The following is a 16,861-nucleotide window of genomic DNA, read 5'->3' on the forward strand; positions in this document are numbered from 1 at the left end:
GAAGAACAAAAGCAGCTCCGGCGCGAAACGAGCGGCCCGAAAATTGCTTAATCGTGACGCGAACGAAATTTCCGAATTAAATTACACGTGTGCGCTGACCCGCGCGGATACTGCACCTGTGCGCAGCCGAGGCCGGAAATGACGAGGCGATCGGGGTTGCCCACCGGCGCGCGCTCGCGCGCTTGTTAAGAAATAGAGGAATATACACGCGATGATAAGCCGCGCAATAATAAGGAGGCGCGCGGAATATGGCGGGGGCCGATCGCGAAGAAAGGCCCATCACGGGCAGAGGGAAAGTCGGCTTGCGAAAGAGCGCGCACCGCAATTTCGGCTCATACCTATAATGCGCGCTTTGCCTTGACCCGTTTTCAAAACCCTGCTCTCGACTGTTCAGGCGCAGAGCGTTACGCCGAGGCTCGGCTGCTACGGAATTATCGCGGGCGGCGCACGCAAGCTCGCGCTCCCGGCGTAATCGCCGGGCGAGCTAATCTCTCCCCGCAGTCCGGCTCGCGATCGGCTTTTCCGACTGCCTTTTCCCCGGCTCCGGCCGGCTCTGGCATTTCTCGATTTCTCACGCGATGCTGCCTCCGCGAGCTGTTGGTTGCGCCTTTTTCGAGAGTAAGTATATTCTACTCTACTCTCGGCGACGAGATTATTGCTCAACGCTCATCAGCTCCGCCGGCCAATTTATCTCGGCAACTTTTCAACTCCTGCGGACGTCGATAGGCACTTTGCGGGCCGCGGCGAGATAAAAGCGCGCGGGCCCGTGAAAAGGTTCGGGGCCCGCAAGTGTACGCGGTCACGCGACGCCTCCCGTGCACTCGCGGCAACAAAGAGCCTACTTGCGACGATCGGCGTATAGATGACCTACCGGCGCACAAAGCCGCCTTAAGTCTCCCTTCTCGAGCGAAAGCGCGATGATCGATGCGCTCCTCTCGTCTAATCAGCCGTCCTAAAGCGACGGATTTATGAGTCGGCGGCGATAGTGCCGCAGTAGACGCGGCGCACGCATAGCGGGTAAGTGGCGGATAATCATGGGTTTGAGCCCGGCCGGGCCGATTTTTATAAGCATTTAGAGCCGAAATCGGCCGAATCGGAGAGCGAGTGCGAGGGCCGGATGGGCCGTAATAGCGGCGCGAAGCGGAGAAGAGGCCTCACGCGTAATGAGTCGGAATTAAATGCTGCACGCGCAGCCGGTCCCGATCCGAGGCGTTACGGGCGAGCGAGGGCATAATGCGAATGACACGCGTGCACTTTGTCGGCGGCTGGCGGAACGCGAAATCGCCGCGCCGATGGCATGATGAATATCATTACTCTTGCAGCAGCAGCAGCAGCAGCAGCTCGCACAAAGGGCATCGCGCGCTGGCATTTCCTGCCGCGCACGTATGGGGATTTTCGAAAAGCGTTTCTGCGAATGAAATTTTCAGGAGCCGTAATGACGGTAATGACGCGCCGAGATAAGCGGGCAGGTGTCGGAGCACGCGAGCTCCCGCGCGCAAAGAGTCGCGCCTGATTGAGACGCCGACAAAGAGAGCGAGCGCTTTGCGTAGATTAAACGCGCGGCGCGACCTCGATTTTTCTCAGAGCCGCGCGGGCCGGTAAGGCAGGCCGCTGCCAGAAGCTCGCGGGGGGATTCTCGGGCGCGCTTTATACGGCTAATAAAACGCGCGCACGGCAGCCGCCAACGAAGGAGCTGCGGGATGGGAAGGTGAGAGGCAGAGGCAGACAAGAAGAAGGAGCTGCTCGCGTAAGAGCAAAGAAATTAATAGCCATAAAATATGAATAGAAATTAGCAGGTTCGGGCTGGCGTGACGCGTTTGCTCGCTCATTTCCTTTCGGCGCGTTGAAAAACAACAAAACAACGCAAAATAGCCCGGCGCGGCCGAGCCTGTAATTTACTCGGCTGCCGCCGCCGCCGCAGCAGCAGCTCGGTTATATACTCGCTCGCTCTCTCTCTCGCTCTCTCTCTCCAGTCTCCGCCGGCGGAGCGATGCTCTCTCCTCCGTCGTCGCGTCGCCCTCTTCGCACTTCGCCTTCCATCGCGTGTGTGAGCGAGCGGCCGATGTACTTTCGAAAAGTCTGCGCGTAATCGGCCTGCCTGCTCTCCGACAGATATGACTTTCCGCAAATTTCCCATGCAAGGTGCCCCCCACCCCCCCACGCTCCTGGAAGCTCGCTCGAGAGCTTTTCACGCGATGCCGCGCGCTTTTCCCTAATGGAAACGGCGTTATTTGATTAGAGCCGATCGCGCCCGCCCGGCTTCTCGGAAGGCTTTCAGCCGAGCTATTACCGCGTCAAATCTCGCGCGCACTACCGCCTTTCCCCGCGACGGAGAGCGAGGAAAGCCGCGAGATCATTGGCATTCCTCGCGCTCGCACACACTGCACGCGCGCAGCTCCAGGCCACAGGCCCATCATCATCATCATCATCATCATCATCGTCGTCGTAGTCGTCGTCGTCGTCGTCGCACGGTAGGGTATGGAGGTAATGATCCGGTAATGACCCTGACGCCTTTCGCTCGCGGAGCTGCGAGCGAGGATATTGAAGCCTCCGATTCTCCTCCCTCTCGCGCTCTCGCCGCGGCGGCGAGGCCTTTGTTTTGCGTTTTAAACGGCAGTTATTAGCTCTCATCTCCCTCTTGCCGACCCTCCCCTTCTCCTTCTCGCTCCTCTTCTTCGCCCGCTTCTTCTGCTTCTCCCGCAGCGCTTCTTCGCGCTAATGGGGCCGCGCGGAAAAAGGAGCATCCGCCGGGTGATGGGATTGAAAATCCCATCGTTCGGGATAGAGAGATTACGCGGGAGGCGCGCGATAGCCCATTTTATTTCCGCGCGGGCATTTTCGGCGGCTGCAGGAAGCGGGCCTCCGCGACTAGCCGCGGGAGAGGAGAGCCGGGGAGACGGAAGCCGAGGGTGCTGTGCCCTGTGCGCTGTGCGCTGTGCGAGAGCCGAGGCCGACCGAGTGGAAGGCGAAGGAGCGAGGCTCGAAAGAGCGGCAGCGGTAATGACAGGCCAGCCGCTCTCGAAGCTAATATAGATGAATGCCCGGCCGCCGCCTCCTCCTCCTCTCGTGGCCGCGAGCACTGCGGAGATCGCGCGCGCGCGCGCGCGCCGGCGAAGCGCGAAAAAAGAGCGAGAAGCGAGCGAGCAAAAAAGCCGCGGGAGCTCCCACCCCGGCTGATGCGCGCCTAAAGAGGCTGAAGCAAAGGCATCTATCTATCAGCGCTGGCGCGAAGTGGGCGTTGCGCATGCGCGCGGCCCGCTCTCTCATTAACTCGCCGAGCCGCCACCGCCGCGTCGTACACGCGTATATAGGACGCGCGGAAGGTGCAGAAAGAGAGCTAGGAGAGAGCGAGGGTCGGGGAAGGCCACCCGTCCAGCCGTTTCGACGACTTCCGAGCGCTTTCCGGGCGATTTTCAAATCGAGCGAAAATCAATCTCCCTCCTCCGGGCTGGAAAAAATTAATTGCGTTTTAATGGCGCGCTTTGCGCGATTCTCACGAGCGGCGAAGAGGAGGAAGAAGGGGGAAGACGGGGGAAGACGGGGGAAGACGGAGAGCGGAGGAAGGCGAGTCGAGGGCCGATACCGGCGAATCGATGCTGTAATTCAAACGAGCCGGATCGAATGGCACTTTGCACGCTCTCGCTCCGAGCTCTCGGGCTTTATGAATCTCCGAAATAGAGGGAGACCGGGGCGCATTATTAGCCGCCAAAAAATGAAAGGCAAGAGCCGCTCTCTCTCTCACTCTCTCTCTCTCTCTCTCCGTTTAATTTTCGCGCCGGCCCCTCCGGAATAATAAGACGCGCACAATGCGCAGCGCAGCGAAAAGCGATCCGGGCCGCGTCTCGCGTTTCGCCAATTTCTCATTTCTCGGCCGGGCATACTGGTGCCGGCTCGGGCGCGCCGCACGCCAGTTCTCGAGGATGTGCATCCAGCGGCGGCGCGTATTGATTATGCCGTCAGCCGTCGGACGCGCGCGAGAAAACTCGCGAAAGTGAGATATCCGCCGGCGCTCGTCGCGTGAGAAAGCGGAGCGATCGCGAGCGAGCGTTTGCCGCGCTTGTGCGATCGACTTTTAACGCGGCGCTCTCCTCCTTTTTTCCGGGCGTCTGACGTCTCGATCGGCCGCCGACTTTCCGACTCTTCCTCCTCGCGCGCTCTCCTTTCGGCCAGGGGATAGAATCGCGCGCGCACAAATCATCTCGAGCGTAAAACCGTCCGCTTCGCGCATCTGCGCGCGAGCGGATAAATTAAGCGCGTACATGCAAGCCAATAATAACAGCCAATTAACCCCTAATTAAGAAAACTCGCTCATCGAGAGCGGATGCAGCGTTTCGTTTCTCGCATTTCCGACGTCGACGAACAGCGCGCTGGTCGCGCGGGGACGACTCGCAACGCGCGCAATGCGCAGTCGAGGAGCGGGCAGGTGCGCGCTCGAACAGCGCGAGGCCCATTTAGCGCGTTACACAAACCAGGCGGGCGCGCGAGAGATGCGATTTAATCGCGCATAATTTAGCGGGCGCCTACATCCGAGCGTCGTGAGCGCGTTAACGTGTGCGTGTGTGTGTGTGTGTGCGCGCAGAAGAAACTCACCGGTCAAAGTCCGTTAGCCGAGACGAGTCCCTGAAGCCTTTGGCGAACGGATTGCTGTCGATTTTCAGCTTCGTTATCTGAAAGCCATTCGTGGAGAGTGGAATTTTAATGCCCGCGCTCGTTCCTCGGAATAAAGCTGAATGGAATTAAAGTGGGAATACTGACCAGCTGGTTTTGGTAAGCCGTCACTGCCGTGAAGATAGACTCGGGGAAGATGAAGGTCTTGTGCTCCTCCTTCTCGAGATCGGTGATAGGGGCGTTCGAGTTGTTCCTCATCCTGACCAAGTGTATCCTCGGCTGGTATCGGTGCATCGAGTTCAGGATTATCTGCAAAGCGAAGCGAACGAGCCGTTAATGGAGAGCTGAATTTCGCTCTGCCGATTCATCGCGTCGCTTCCGGGGGATTAGGCCTGCGCAAACAGTCTTCTGGAGCGCACTCTGGATAAATTTTGCGTGTCGATAGCAGAGGGTCGGGAAAAGCGTAACGAGAGCCTGCGCGTAGGAAAAACAAGAAGGTCGCGCTCGTCTCGAGTCCGTTTCGAATTTATGGTAATAAGTGGCCGCGCGCACGCACCGGCTCGGCGAACGATAATTACGAGCGTTTCAGCGAAAAACTTGGAGCGATCGGCGAAGCGACGACGAGCGTAATTGTACGGCGCGCTGCGCCGATCGAGCGAAGGACGCGGCGATTAGGTAAACAGGAAAGACAAGCGCGCCTTACACTTGTCATCTATACGGACTGCCCCCACCGCTCGCCCGCGGAGCGAGAAAAGCCGGCTCTCATTGTGTCAAAACAGGCGGGCCGAGTAGGCTCTCGGCTAATAATAAAGCAGCGCGGCGCGGAATTATAAAATCACAAAATCATAAAATCATAAAATCATAAAATCATAAAATCATTTCGGACAGAAATCGACGCTATTTCACCGCCCCCTCGCTTCCTCTCTTAATAATTCCGTAATAACACCTTCCTGTCCGCGGCATAACTCTCCTCGCGCCTTTGAATAATTCCTCGGAGCGCGCGCGCGCGCGCGCGCGGCTATAATTAGAAAATTTCGGGTTGCGCGCGCTAAAGCGAAAAAAAAAGGGCCCGGGCCGATAAACCCGGCTAAGAAATGGCCTCTCTCCACGCGAGCGGGCTCGCTGCTCACCCTTTTCCTCGTGAAAATACGGCCGAGCTGCGCCTATGATACGCGCGCGATTACCGCCGCGTTATTCGACTGCTGCAGGTGCCTGGAAAGGTCCGGCTAAAATGAGCGAGCGAACGCACAGCCGGCGCTGGGATCTGATAAACCTGTCAGGCATCCACTGCCGTCCGGATAACTCACTCCGGCTCTCGAGATGCGGCGATTTGCATTTTTCGGATAGCAGCCTGTTTAGACGGATGACTTTGGAGATTTTCGGGAAACACGAGATACGGTGTCGGCTAAGTGGGCCGAGATCGGTATCGCCGCGCGCTCTACGACGACGCACGCGAGCGACCGATCGCAGCATGCCCGAGCCACCCATTTTCCTTTTTCCATGCGGCCCTCGAGATCGATTATTAGCCGCGCAATCTCGCTCGCGAGGCATGCGAGTTTCCGAGCGCGACTTTTTGCGATCCCTAATTGTTGACTATACGAACGGCGAGCGCTCGAGCGCGCTTCGCGGAAAGAGATGCAGAGTGCAGGCGCCTTTTCCCCTCCGCGCGGCCGGGGAATTAAATTCAATGTCGAACGCGCGGGCTAATTAAGGCGGAATCGGGCATTTACATAAATTACCGATAACGCCTGAGCGCGCACATCGCGCGGCGGAGGTGTTGCTCAACACGAGCGTTTACGCCGTGCAGGACGATGAAATTGTAGCGTATTTTTGCTGTTTGCGCATTGGAAAGTCGGCAGCGCCTCGCTCGTCGCGCATTGCGATAGAGAGAGAGGGAGAGAGAGAGAGAGAGAGAGAGAGAGAGAGAGAGAGGATAGTAGAGAGGAGGCAGGGGAAGGCAAGACGCGCGGCTGCGGAGATCTCGACTCGTCGATTTGCATGCGGCGATTTATCAAACAACGCGCGAGCCGTGTAATACACGTTGATAGCGGCATTAAGCGGCCGATTTGCCTCGGCTTTTTTGCTCTGCCTCGCTCGAGATTTCGCGCGCGGCTCGCGCGGATAGGAATTCCTTTTTTCAGCTCCTCGTGCGCGCGCAGAAAAGCCAGCCGGCTATTAAAGCATTAGCCCCGTTTATCGAGCGCGCACAATAATCAGCTGCGCGGCGGCACTTACGCAAGCGCGGCTGCCTGCTCGATGGACCGCGACCGAGAAATGCAAATCGCAGCTTTCGTCAGACGAGTTTTTGCGAGCTGCGGAGACGCGCGCCGGGATCGAACGGGAGCAACTGACTGGCGAGTGGTCTGCGCGCTTTCGGTGCTCGGCGCTACCGGGCATACGTGCGAGTTGGCTCTCGCAGCTCTTTTCGAGCCGCGAGCGGGGCCTTGGACTAATGATATGTGCATTTAAATCAGTGAGACGCGCCTCGATTCTCTCGACGTTTTCATTGATCGCGTCGGAGGAAATTTGGAGAGCGCAGCGCGAGGATTAGTTGCTTTTGACTTTCTAAAAATAGACACGCGCGTCCCGCGAACAATGAAAAAAGAAATCGAGGAATTTACCGCGGCGGATTAGCGCGCGAGAACTGTTATTTCCTCTCAGCGCGCGGAGGAGCAACAATAAAGCCCGATAATTCAGGCGCGTAAGCAGATCTCCGCTCGTCGCTTTTTACCTTTCCCCCCGACCGGCGATTATTTATCGCGCGCTGCTAACCTCAGGCTCGGCATCTGCATAATTTTGTAATATCGAGAGAGCCGCGCGCGCCGGATTAGCGGACGGAGGAGGCTGCAGAAATTCGATTCCGGCGAATTGTCATCGGCGCTGATGACTCGCTGGCGTCGGTTTTAACAGCTCGTATAATAAAGTGTATTCCGATGCTGCCGCGCGAGGAGGGAGGGAATCCCGTAGATTAGCGCGCAATTTATAGCCTCCGCTGCTTAACATATGTAAATATATGTACCGAAGAGTCGTCGCGCGAGGCTCACGCGGAGGAAGGATAGATGGATATAAGAAGAGGCGAGCGGGCATCTCTATTTTAATCCTCGAAAATTATGAAAAATATACGACAGCGGGAGAGCGAGAGGTGGAGAGCCACGACACTTACGACACTTACGACACTTACGACACTTATCACTCGTCGTCGCGCGAGGCTCACGCTGAAAGCCGATGTCAGTATATTAAGGGAGTGTTAAAACGGTCCGCGTTTTCATATATTCCGGAGAGCCGACTAGCGACTCGGCCACTTAGAGAGCGCGCAGCCCAACGGCCCCGGGTCTACGGCTCGAGTCGCAGCGCGCCTCTAATAAAGATATCTTAACGACGTGTGTTTGACGATAACGGCCGGCGCGTTTCCGCGGCCGAGTATACGCCGGAGCGCCTCGCGATATCGCGCCCGAGAGTCGAGAGTCGAGAAAGAGAGAGAGACAGACCCGGAAATGGATGTCGAATCGATGTTTGGAGAAATTTATTCCGCGTTGGAGCCCGCGCGATCGTCCTCGCGCACTTGAGCAGCTTCGACATTCTTCGGGAATTTATTTTTATTCCTTTCGCTCGATAGAGCCCCCTTTGAGTTTTATGGATGTTTTCGCTAATTGCAGCTCGACTCGGATGTAAATTGTAAAAGACGCGCGAGCGCGCAATGCCTGAAAAAGTCGGATTAGCATTCGCGCGGAATTACGCAGCGCATTTCGCTCTCGTCCCCGGCTTCTCGATTTCACCGCAAATATTACATCTGCGTACGATTGTGCGCGCAGGCAGGGGCGAGGGACATTGCTCGCGAGATCGTGAGAACGCGTTTACACGGGCCGCGAGAGAGAGAGAAAACTAGCTCCCATGCACCTAATTTCATTAAGTCACCGAGCGTAACACGACACTAGTGCGCGCTGCAGCCGAGCCACTTTTTCCGAGCCGCGCGCGCGCGTAATCGACTTGTTCGCGCGCGCATGCGCCCGTGCGTGCAGGGAACTGGGAAGAGAGCACTGCGCGGATCGAAGGAAACTCGTCGCTCGCCGCGTCTTGTATAAACTGCGCTCCTGTGCCTCCGCAGCTCGCGTATAATTGATTTCGCAGCAGCGCGCGCGCGCTTCATATCTCGCACCCGAGGCAGGCTTTTGGACCACCGGGTAGATCGGGTGTACAGGTAGTCGCCGCGGCGGGGGTCTCGCTCGCTCGCTCCTATAATATCGCGTCATACGAAACGATGAAATAGTGGCCGAGCGCGCGCACGCAGGAATGCGAGTGTATAAAAGAGAGAGAGAGAGAGAGAGAGAGAGAGAGAGAGAGAGGGGGGGGGGCGGCCGAGAGTCAGTCGACTGCTCTCGCTCCACTCGAACCGGAACTCTCGGATTCTAGTGCGCCGCGCGTGCAGTGCGTGCAGCGCGATGCGTAAGAGCCGCGAAATCCGACTGAAAAAAAAAGAGAGAGAAGAGAAGACTCCCGGCCCCGTAACTCACTCGCTCGCAAACTGTTTTGTCACTCGGCTTAATGTGCTAAGCTCCCCTGAGTTATTATAATAAATAAGCAGCCCTAAATCAAAGCTAAACTGCCTGGAACTTTATTAAATTTTGGACCGCCGAGATTACAGATTTACGCCCGCGAAACTGGAGACGGGAAAAGTTTACAAAATATATGTCACTGATCGGGGGAGGCGATAAAAACGCCTCGCGGCTCCTCGAAATTCCTCGGCAGGCAGCGTCGCCGCGTAACACGGTTGCCCTCTCCCGATTACACGCGTGCGCCGTACACGGGAGAGAGAGAGAGAGAGAGAGAGGCTATTTACAGAGAGCGCAGCGCCTCGCACCTTCGCCATTGTGTGTTATTACAACTGCCACGTAGCTACGCGGGTAGACAAGAGCGCGCGGTATACGCTATATTATATAGTATGTGAATGCACACACGACGCGCCTGGAACGAGGAAAGAAAAAGAAGACGCGCACGGCAGCGCAGCGAGGAGAAGGCGTGCGCGATCATCATGACAAAGGCCCCCGGGCAAACAGCCGAGCAGGCCCGCTCAATTTATTAGCTTATAGGCGAGCGAGCGACACCTACGGCCTCTCTCCTCTCCGCCCCCCCCCCCCCCCCCCCCCCCCAGGAGACTCTCACTCGTGCAGCACAGCGTGCGTCCGACGCGCGAGCGAGTCTCTCTCGTTCTCTCGTAAACTCGACGGTCTATCGCGCGATAAGCGAGAGCCCGGAATTTCGCTCGTTTAATTGTTTGCCTCCTCCTTCCTTTTTCTCAATCTCTTCGGCATTGACTCCTCGCGCTGGGCGACAAGCCGACAACCGACTGAAGGCCTTGGCCGGTTCAGCCGGTCGGTCAGTCAGTCAGTCAGTCGAGGGCCCGGCCGGCCTTCGGAGCGCGTGCCGTCGCAGGCCTTGAGCGGTGGGAGCCCCAATTGTGAGATTTCTGAGCGATCGCTTACCTGTCCGTGCTTGTCCATCTCGTTGTTGGTGAGCTTGACCTTCTCGAAGGAGACGACCTGCTTCCTCAGCTGCTCGCCCTTGAACGGCGAGTCCGGGTGCATGTAGAGCCTGGCCGGCGCCGGCGGGTCGGCCTTGCCGGCCACCAGCCACGAGCTCTTGTGGTAGGCGTAGCGGTAGCGCTTGTTGTCCACCGGCACGATGTCCATCACCACCGCGTACTGGTGCTCCGGCTTGAGCCCGCTGAACGAGACCCGACACGTCGGGAACATCCGCCTGCAACATTCGAACCATAACCTCTCCGGTTAAGCAGATGACTCGGTCGGTCGCCGATTCGCCGTTCGCGGCCAACTTCGCTCTGCGGAGTCAGACGCAGCCCGTGTCAAAATCAATCGTCTCAATCGTCTCAATCGTCTCAATCGTCTCAATCGTCTTTCACATCGTCATCGCGACGCTCGGCGGCGAGCCTCCCCCAGGTAAGAGCCGAGAGAGCCTCGACGCAGCGTTCTCCCCAGTGCCCTGACGGCGCGTCTGCTCGCTTGCAGCCCGAGCATGAGGAAGCCGGCGTGCGACGGGAGGCCGCGCGTCTGCCCGGGCGAGTGCAACCCGCGCAACGAGCCGCGGCGCGGCCGGCCGGCCGAGGTGCTGCCCTACCGGCAGGAGAACGTGCTCAACCGCAACGTCTACTACAGCCACGAGTTCGCGCTGTTCTCGAGGCAGCCGCCGTCGCCGCCGCCGCCGCCGCCTGCCCCGCGAACCGAGTCCGCCGGCCTGAGCGCGGAGGAGCGCGAGTTCCTCGAGGGACTGAGCAGGAGGATGGAGGCGCGGCGGAGGGACAGGCAGCGGTGCAGCCGCGGCCGCGCGGTCCGACGCTTCCTCGCGTTCCTCCTCTTCTTCCTGCTGCACGGCTGCATCGCCGCGCTCGCCAACAACTACCGGCAGTACCAGACCTTCCTGGCGACGCAGTTCTGCGGCTTCATCACCATCATGTTCTGGGACGCGAGCTGAGATGTGTGTACATTGTACGTGCATACACGAGCTTTCGAACGACTGTCAGAATAAAGAGCCGCCGACTTGCGTCACGCCACTCGTGAGTACTCGTGAGTATACGACTATTGCCTATCGCGTGTAGTTTGACAAATTTCAGCGAGCCCAAAGCTTCAAAGCGCCCGCCCCGGCTGTGTTTGCCCAGCCAACGAGCCGGCCAGGTGCTGCCGCGTCGCGCACAGGCGTAATTAGGCCCCGCGCTCGACAATTGGGCAACTCGATATAGCGAGCGCGTATGGCACTACATGGCGATGCGAGCTGACGTGCATGTGCGCTGCATGTGCGCTGCTTGCGTACGAGCGCATGCGCACTCGGCCGCGCGGGCACAAAGGACGCCGGCTGATGAAGGGTTCGCGTGCCGACTGTCGCGGCGCCGCGGCCGAGAAATAAGCGAGTACTTATGCGAGAGAAATTTTCTCTTGCCGCGCAACCGATAATATCGACGCACAAAGAGCACCTCGCGCGCGGATGAGCGAAGGGCGTGTAATGGCGATAACGCCGGCAATAGCGGAGTGACGTCCTCATTGTCGGCAAGAGGCCTTTTCTCTCGGTGACGACGATGACGCTCGTGTGGATGGCGATAATAAGGCCAAGAGGGGCGAAGAAGGACGTGGGAAATTGCGACAACCGAGCCGACTGCGCTGCGAGAAGTAGAGGCAGGGAATGGGAGAAAGAAAAACATAAAGGACTCCGGGGAACCTCGCTCGCTCGCTCGACCCCCCGCGGATCCACGCGCGCAAGGACACGATCCCACCTGACTGGCCGCTTCGAAATCCGGCCGGCGACGGAAAAAGGAGAGTCTCGCTCGTTCGCGGAATCTATAGCCGCGCGAATTGACACGCTCGCCTCGGTGGTCCGCTGAGGACGAGAGCCGGGCGGAAAATTTCATTAGCCGGAGAGACTCTCGCGCGCCTCGCGCTAAATCGAATGCCAACGAAATATTAAACGCCGCGCGGAGCGAGAGGAATTCCGAGCAGGACATTCTCCGGCGGTCCTTCCGGGAAGAGATTCGGAGGCGCCGGGCTCATTTGAATTTTTATGCCCGCGTGCGCGGCGGCCGCTAATTTCGCTCGTGTAAAAACGTCGTGTCGATCGGCGTGTAGTCCTTTTGCGGGAGCACGCGGTCGCGCTGCTCAGCAGCTCGTAAAGCGTTTGCTCGATAAATCGCTCCTATCTCTCGATTGACATCGCTCGGCGCGAAAAAAGTTCAAGTCCTCGCTCGCTCGGCGCTCGCTCGCTCGCTCGCTTCCTTCCTGCCTCCGCGTCGCACCTTCGCTTCGGCCTCTCCCCTCGGCTGCACGAATATATCTCTCATAATTCTGACGCGCGGTCACGCATGCCGCCGCTGCAGCGGCCTCGTCGTCGCCGGCGTCGCAGCTGCGCTCGAACTTTATTAGCATACCTATAAAAATGAACTCGCGCGCGAGCGATATAGCTGCGCAGGAGAGGGTGTATAATGGGAAACCATAAATTATATCTAGGACTCGCCGGCCCGCGCGGCCTTAAATATCTCGTAAAGCGCGAACGCGTATGCCGCAGCGCCCGCGGAAAAAGGAGCAGAGCGCGCGCCGGCTTTTAATTGTCCGCGCGCGGCGACGGCGGCGCTCATTAATCAGGGGGTGGGGCGTTACCCGTCGAACTTGGAATTGAGTCGCCCGCGCGACGATCTTTTCTTTGCTCCGGCGTTTCCCCCGTTCGAGAGGGCCGGCAATCTACGGATCTATACATCACGCGCGCACTATCTGGCTCGATCTCGTTGCTGCTTTTACTATAGTTTTATTATCGCCGCCTTCCGTTCTGGAATTGATATTTGGAGTTTCGGGCGCGATATCGCGTGTCGCGGGCGCGTCGATCAGAGCTGTTCAGAAGCATAGCTGTCTCACCTGCCGGTCTTGGTGATGATCATCTCGGTGCCGAGGTCGTTAAACTTGTCCCAGAGCTCCTTGGTCTCGAGGTGGCACTCGACGTCGCGCAGCTCCTCGCTGTTGCACATGGGCGGCGCGTGGCGGCGCTTCTTGCGCGAGGGCGCCGCCGCAGCCGCCGCAGCCGCCGCAGCCGCCGCCGGGCCCTGCTCCTCGAGCAGATCCTGGTCCAGCTCGAGGCTGGACTTGCGCCGCTTGAGCGGGTTGCCGCAGCTCGAGCCGGGCGAGACGCAGGAGGCCGGACCCTCGTCGACGCTGCTGCACTCCTCGACGTCGACGTCGACCTCCTCGTCCTCCGGGTCGTTGGTCGACTTGTCCGTCGCGACGCTCTCGACGTCGATGCCGCCCACGCTGCCCTCGATCTCGTCCTCCTCGAGCAGCGCCTCGTCCGTCACGACGGTCGCCGTCGCGAGTATGTTCAGCGGGGACGAGCGCAGACCTGCAAGTATTTAGACCACGTTATTTACCGTATGATTATGGCTGTGATAAATAATAATAAACGCTTTTTGATCGCTCGCGGCCGAACGGGGTGCTAATCGTTCGCTATCGGCGCGGGGAGGGCAATTAATCAAAACCAGTTGAAGATGTTTCCAGCTGACAAGGCGCGCGGCGAGAGACCTGCAATTAAAACGACGTGGAAATCGATGCGCGTCCGTACGTCGCCCTCATTAAAAGCCCATAAAAAGCGCGGCCATTAGCGCGTGCGTGTATCGGACAATGGGAAAAGGGAAAGCTCGAAAACGAAAACGAACGCTCGTCGCGTTGCGTAACGGCGGCGGCGGCGGCGGCGGATCCAATTTGCGATTATCGCACAGAGCCGGTAATTAGCGCTAAACACGCTTTTGAAATCTGTCTTGCTTTAATTATCCGGCCGCGGGATCCGCCAGCCGGAGATCAATTAATGTAATGCGCTGCATGGGCGTATGAAATTATTGCGCAGATGCGCAGAGACGATACGTGCGCTAGTAAGAAGGAGTCGAGTCGCTGCTGCTCCGCGGTGTGCAGCGAACAATGCCCCGCTGGAATAGGACAGCGGCTGCTTGTCAGCGCGCGCGCAATAAACATATCGCGCGTGCAGTTTACGGCCGCTTTTTTCCGCCTTGGATTTTCCGGAACGGAACCTGCACTGCAGCGCCTCCGGAGTTTGCACAGGACGGGAAGACAGGCTCGAGGACTGAATTGGCGACGAAGCCTGCGGGGCCGGACTTGGTCCGAGTTTCCAGGGAATAGAGCCATTTTTCTCCCGATAGTCCCGATCCGGGACTATCGATCGGCGGCGATTAATCTCTCCGCACCTCGGCCGCGCGCTCACGCACACTCCCGACTAGTCCCGCGCGTAACGCGATACGGGCAGGAGATGCGGCCGCGCGATATCGGCCGCACAATAAGAGAGCCCCGCGGTGCGCGCCGGGAAAAATCGAGCCCGAGGCTCGCGCGAGAGGAAAAAAGGAGGCGAGAGACCGGAGAAAGAAATGAAGAGGAATCCCGGAGAAGAGAGTGCCAGCCAGCGCTGTGTGTATACTGTATCCGCAGCCGCGCAGAGGCGCAGCCGGAGCTCGTTGATATTAATTAATGGCTCGCGCGAAACCTGTTTCCGAAGGCGCGCTCGCAGCCCGCAGCCCGCAGCTGTTGCATTTAATGCGACGCGAATTATCCGAGGATTATGCTGCCGCGATTCATAAATTCGGATTCGGGGGCTGGCTGCGTAGGAGTCGAGGATAAATTAGCGAGTTAACGAGGCTCGATTAGGTCGTCTCGAAGTTTCCAGCGAGAAGTCAGTCGCGGAGCTCGCCTGCCCGTTGGCCGGGTTCGATGCCTCGGGTTCGCGCGGAGTGCACGGTGCGCGTATCGGCGATTACGCGCTCGCAGCTGCGCCGTCGCAGCATTGTAGGCAATTTGTATCTCTTTACGGGAGCCGCGCTCTCGCAAACATTTTCTCGGCAATATTGATGCCAGCTGTTTCGAACGGCCTCACCGGCTATCGATTTCTCGCTCCAGCTCCCGCCTACCTGGAAGATTTCGCGCGCGCAGTCGGCTGATTAAGCGAGAGGGAGGCAAGCGACGACGGTCTATTCATAGCGGCTCGCACTCTCGCGCGCTGCTTCAACTGCAGGACTCGAATTCGCGAGCTCGAATTCGCGAACTCGAATTCCCCCGAAACGTCTCTATCGGCCGAGCCGAAAATAGAGCCCGAGCCGCTGAATCGTGCTGGATAAAGAAAAAGGCGAACGTGCCGATCGCCGCGGCGGAAGTCGGAGCCGGGAATCGTCGCGGATGTGTACGCGCGCGCGGTCCGTCGGGGCCGATCGTTGGAGAGTCGCTATAAGCTCGGCGCGGCACGCTCATCGAACGGCCCTTGCCGAAAATCCCGACCCGTCAATAATACCTCGCGCTAATAATACCAGGCTGCAGCGGCTCGATCGAAGGAAGCCGCGTGCGTGCGCGGGCTATTTTCGCAAATTACGCGGGGCAGAATCGCGGGAAAGGCGGCAAAAGCGGGCGGATCGAGGGGGGCAGCGGAATCGGCTGCAGCGGCTCAATCGCGACTGCGAGCGCGTTCCGCGTAATCTCCGGAGAAGCCCCGCGCGGCGCACTCGTCAATTAGAGGGCCCCCGCGAGGCCCGGCTGGTCTCGGCTCAGCACGCGCTCCCGGTATCCCGATTCGGCAAGAAACGCGAGCCGAACCGCGACCACCCAGCCTGCCCAGTTGGCTACTCACGGTGCTCGACGAGCGTCGGGCTGCTGGCGAGGTTGCAGGCCGCGGCGGCGGCCGCCGGCTGCTGATAGTGGCCGAAGCTCGGGCCCCTCGGCGCCATGATGGCCGCGATGCTAAAGTCCGTGGCCTTGTTGCCGCGCTCGCCCTTGGTCGTCGGCATCTCCTCCGCTCTCTAGATCCGGCCAGCTGTCGAGGCTCCGCACCCGCGCACTCGTTGCCGATGGCCGCGCGACTCTCGCATGTATGCTCCTGCGCTTACGTAACCGGGCGGGCTGCGCCCGTCTCTCTTTCTCTCTCTCTCTCTCTCGAAGACGACAATCCGACACTGCTCGCTGCGTGAGCCTGAGAGCCTGCCTGAGAGCTGAGAGCGTGTAGAGCGACAGCGACGCGTCTGCGCTGCCCGACTTCCCGAACTCCACTGGCCTCCTACTCCTCATCCTCCCACGATAGAGCTGCCCCCACTCCAGCCGAGCGGCGCTGCCGCTGCTGCCGCTGCGCCCGGCGATAACGGGATGCGCGCGCAGGCCCAGCGCGATGGCAAGGCAGTCGCCGGGGCGCTGCCCGGGGCGGGGCCGGCCGCCGGCGAATGGCCGCGCGCCCGGAGCCCGGGGGGCCGGCCCCCCTCGACCCGGGAGCCACGCCCCGCCCGGCTTATCATCGCGCGGCTGTGTGCGTCGCGAGTCGGGGCAGATCGATCGGCTGGCGAAGAAAAAGCGGGAGCGGCCGCTGATAAAGGCACACAAGGCCGCGCGCTCGGTAACCGGCTGCTCAGGGCGCTCCTCTTTGCGCTGCAGCCGCGGGACTCTGAGAAGACGGGCAGCTTTCGCCTTTGGGTCAGTCCGTCCGAGCGAGCCCCCGGCAGCGAGTGCTATTCGTGCTATTCGTCCCGCTGACCCCGTCGCGCCGCAGCCATAACTCAGCGGCAATTTACAGCGCGCCTGAATAACGCTCTTGCACTGCGGTCCGCAACATCATCAGCCCCGACGAGCTTTCGGCGGTTGCGCTGCGGCTGCCTCGACTAGCTGCAAGACGGGCCCGATGCGGGAGAAAGCGGCGCATCTGCTTAACCCGGCCGCGGCCAAGAATGATC

General features: G+C 59.4%; 2 protein-coding genes across 2 annotated transcripts in view; one reads left to right on the forward strand and one right to left on the reverse strand.

Moving 5' to 3' along the window:
* LOC100117904 (T-box transcription factor TBX20) overlaps positions 1 to 16,265 on the reverse strand; it is a 19,507-nt gene extending 3,242 nt beyond the window's left edge. Inside the window, exons 1-5 of the mRNA XM_008209658.3 lie at positions 15,775 to 16,265; positions 13,017 to 13,494; positions 10,089 to 10,362; positions 4,756 to 4,917; positions 4,591 to 4,667 (exon numbers count right to left, since the gene is read on the reverse strand). Of these exons, the coding sequence (XP_008207880.3) occupies positions 4,591 to 4,667; positions 4,756 to 4,917; positions 10,089 to 10,362; positions 13,017 to 13,494; positions 15,775 to 15,931 (1,148 nt within the window). The 5' untranslated portion in view covers positions 15,932 to 16,265. The remainder of the gene's footprint in view (positions 1 to 4,590; positions 4,668 to 4,755; positions 4,918 to 10,088; positions 10,363 to 13,016; positions 13,495 to 15,774) is intronic.
* On the forward strand, positions 9,818 to 11,183 carry LOC116738503. Its single transcript, XM_032596837.1, has 2 exons — positions 9,818 to 10,562; positions 10,632 to 11,183. The coding sequence occupies exon 2, from the start codon at positions 10,639 to 10,641 to the stop codon at positions 11,092 to 11,094; it is 456 nt and encodes a 151-aa protein (XP_032452728.1). The 5' UTR covers positions 9,818 to 10,562; positions 10,632 to 10,638; the 3' UTR covers positions 11,095 to 11,183.
* Positions 16,266 to 16,861: the final 596 nt, after the last annotated feature.

The sequence above is a fragment of the Nasonia vitripennis genome, chromosome 2 (genome assembly GCF_009193385.2).
Source record: "Nasonia vitripennis strain AsymCx chromosome 2, Nvit_psr_1.1, whole genome shotgun sequence".
NCBI classification, from domain to species: Eukaryota; Metazoa; Arthropoda; class Insecta; order Hymenoptera; family Pteromalidae; genus Nasonia; species Nasonia vitripennis.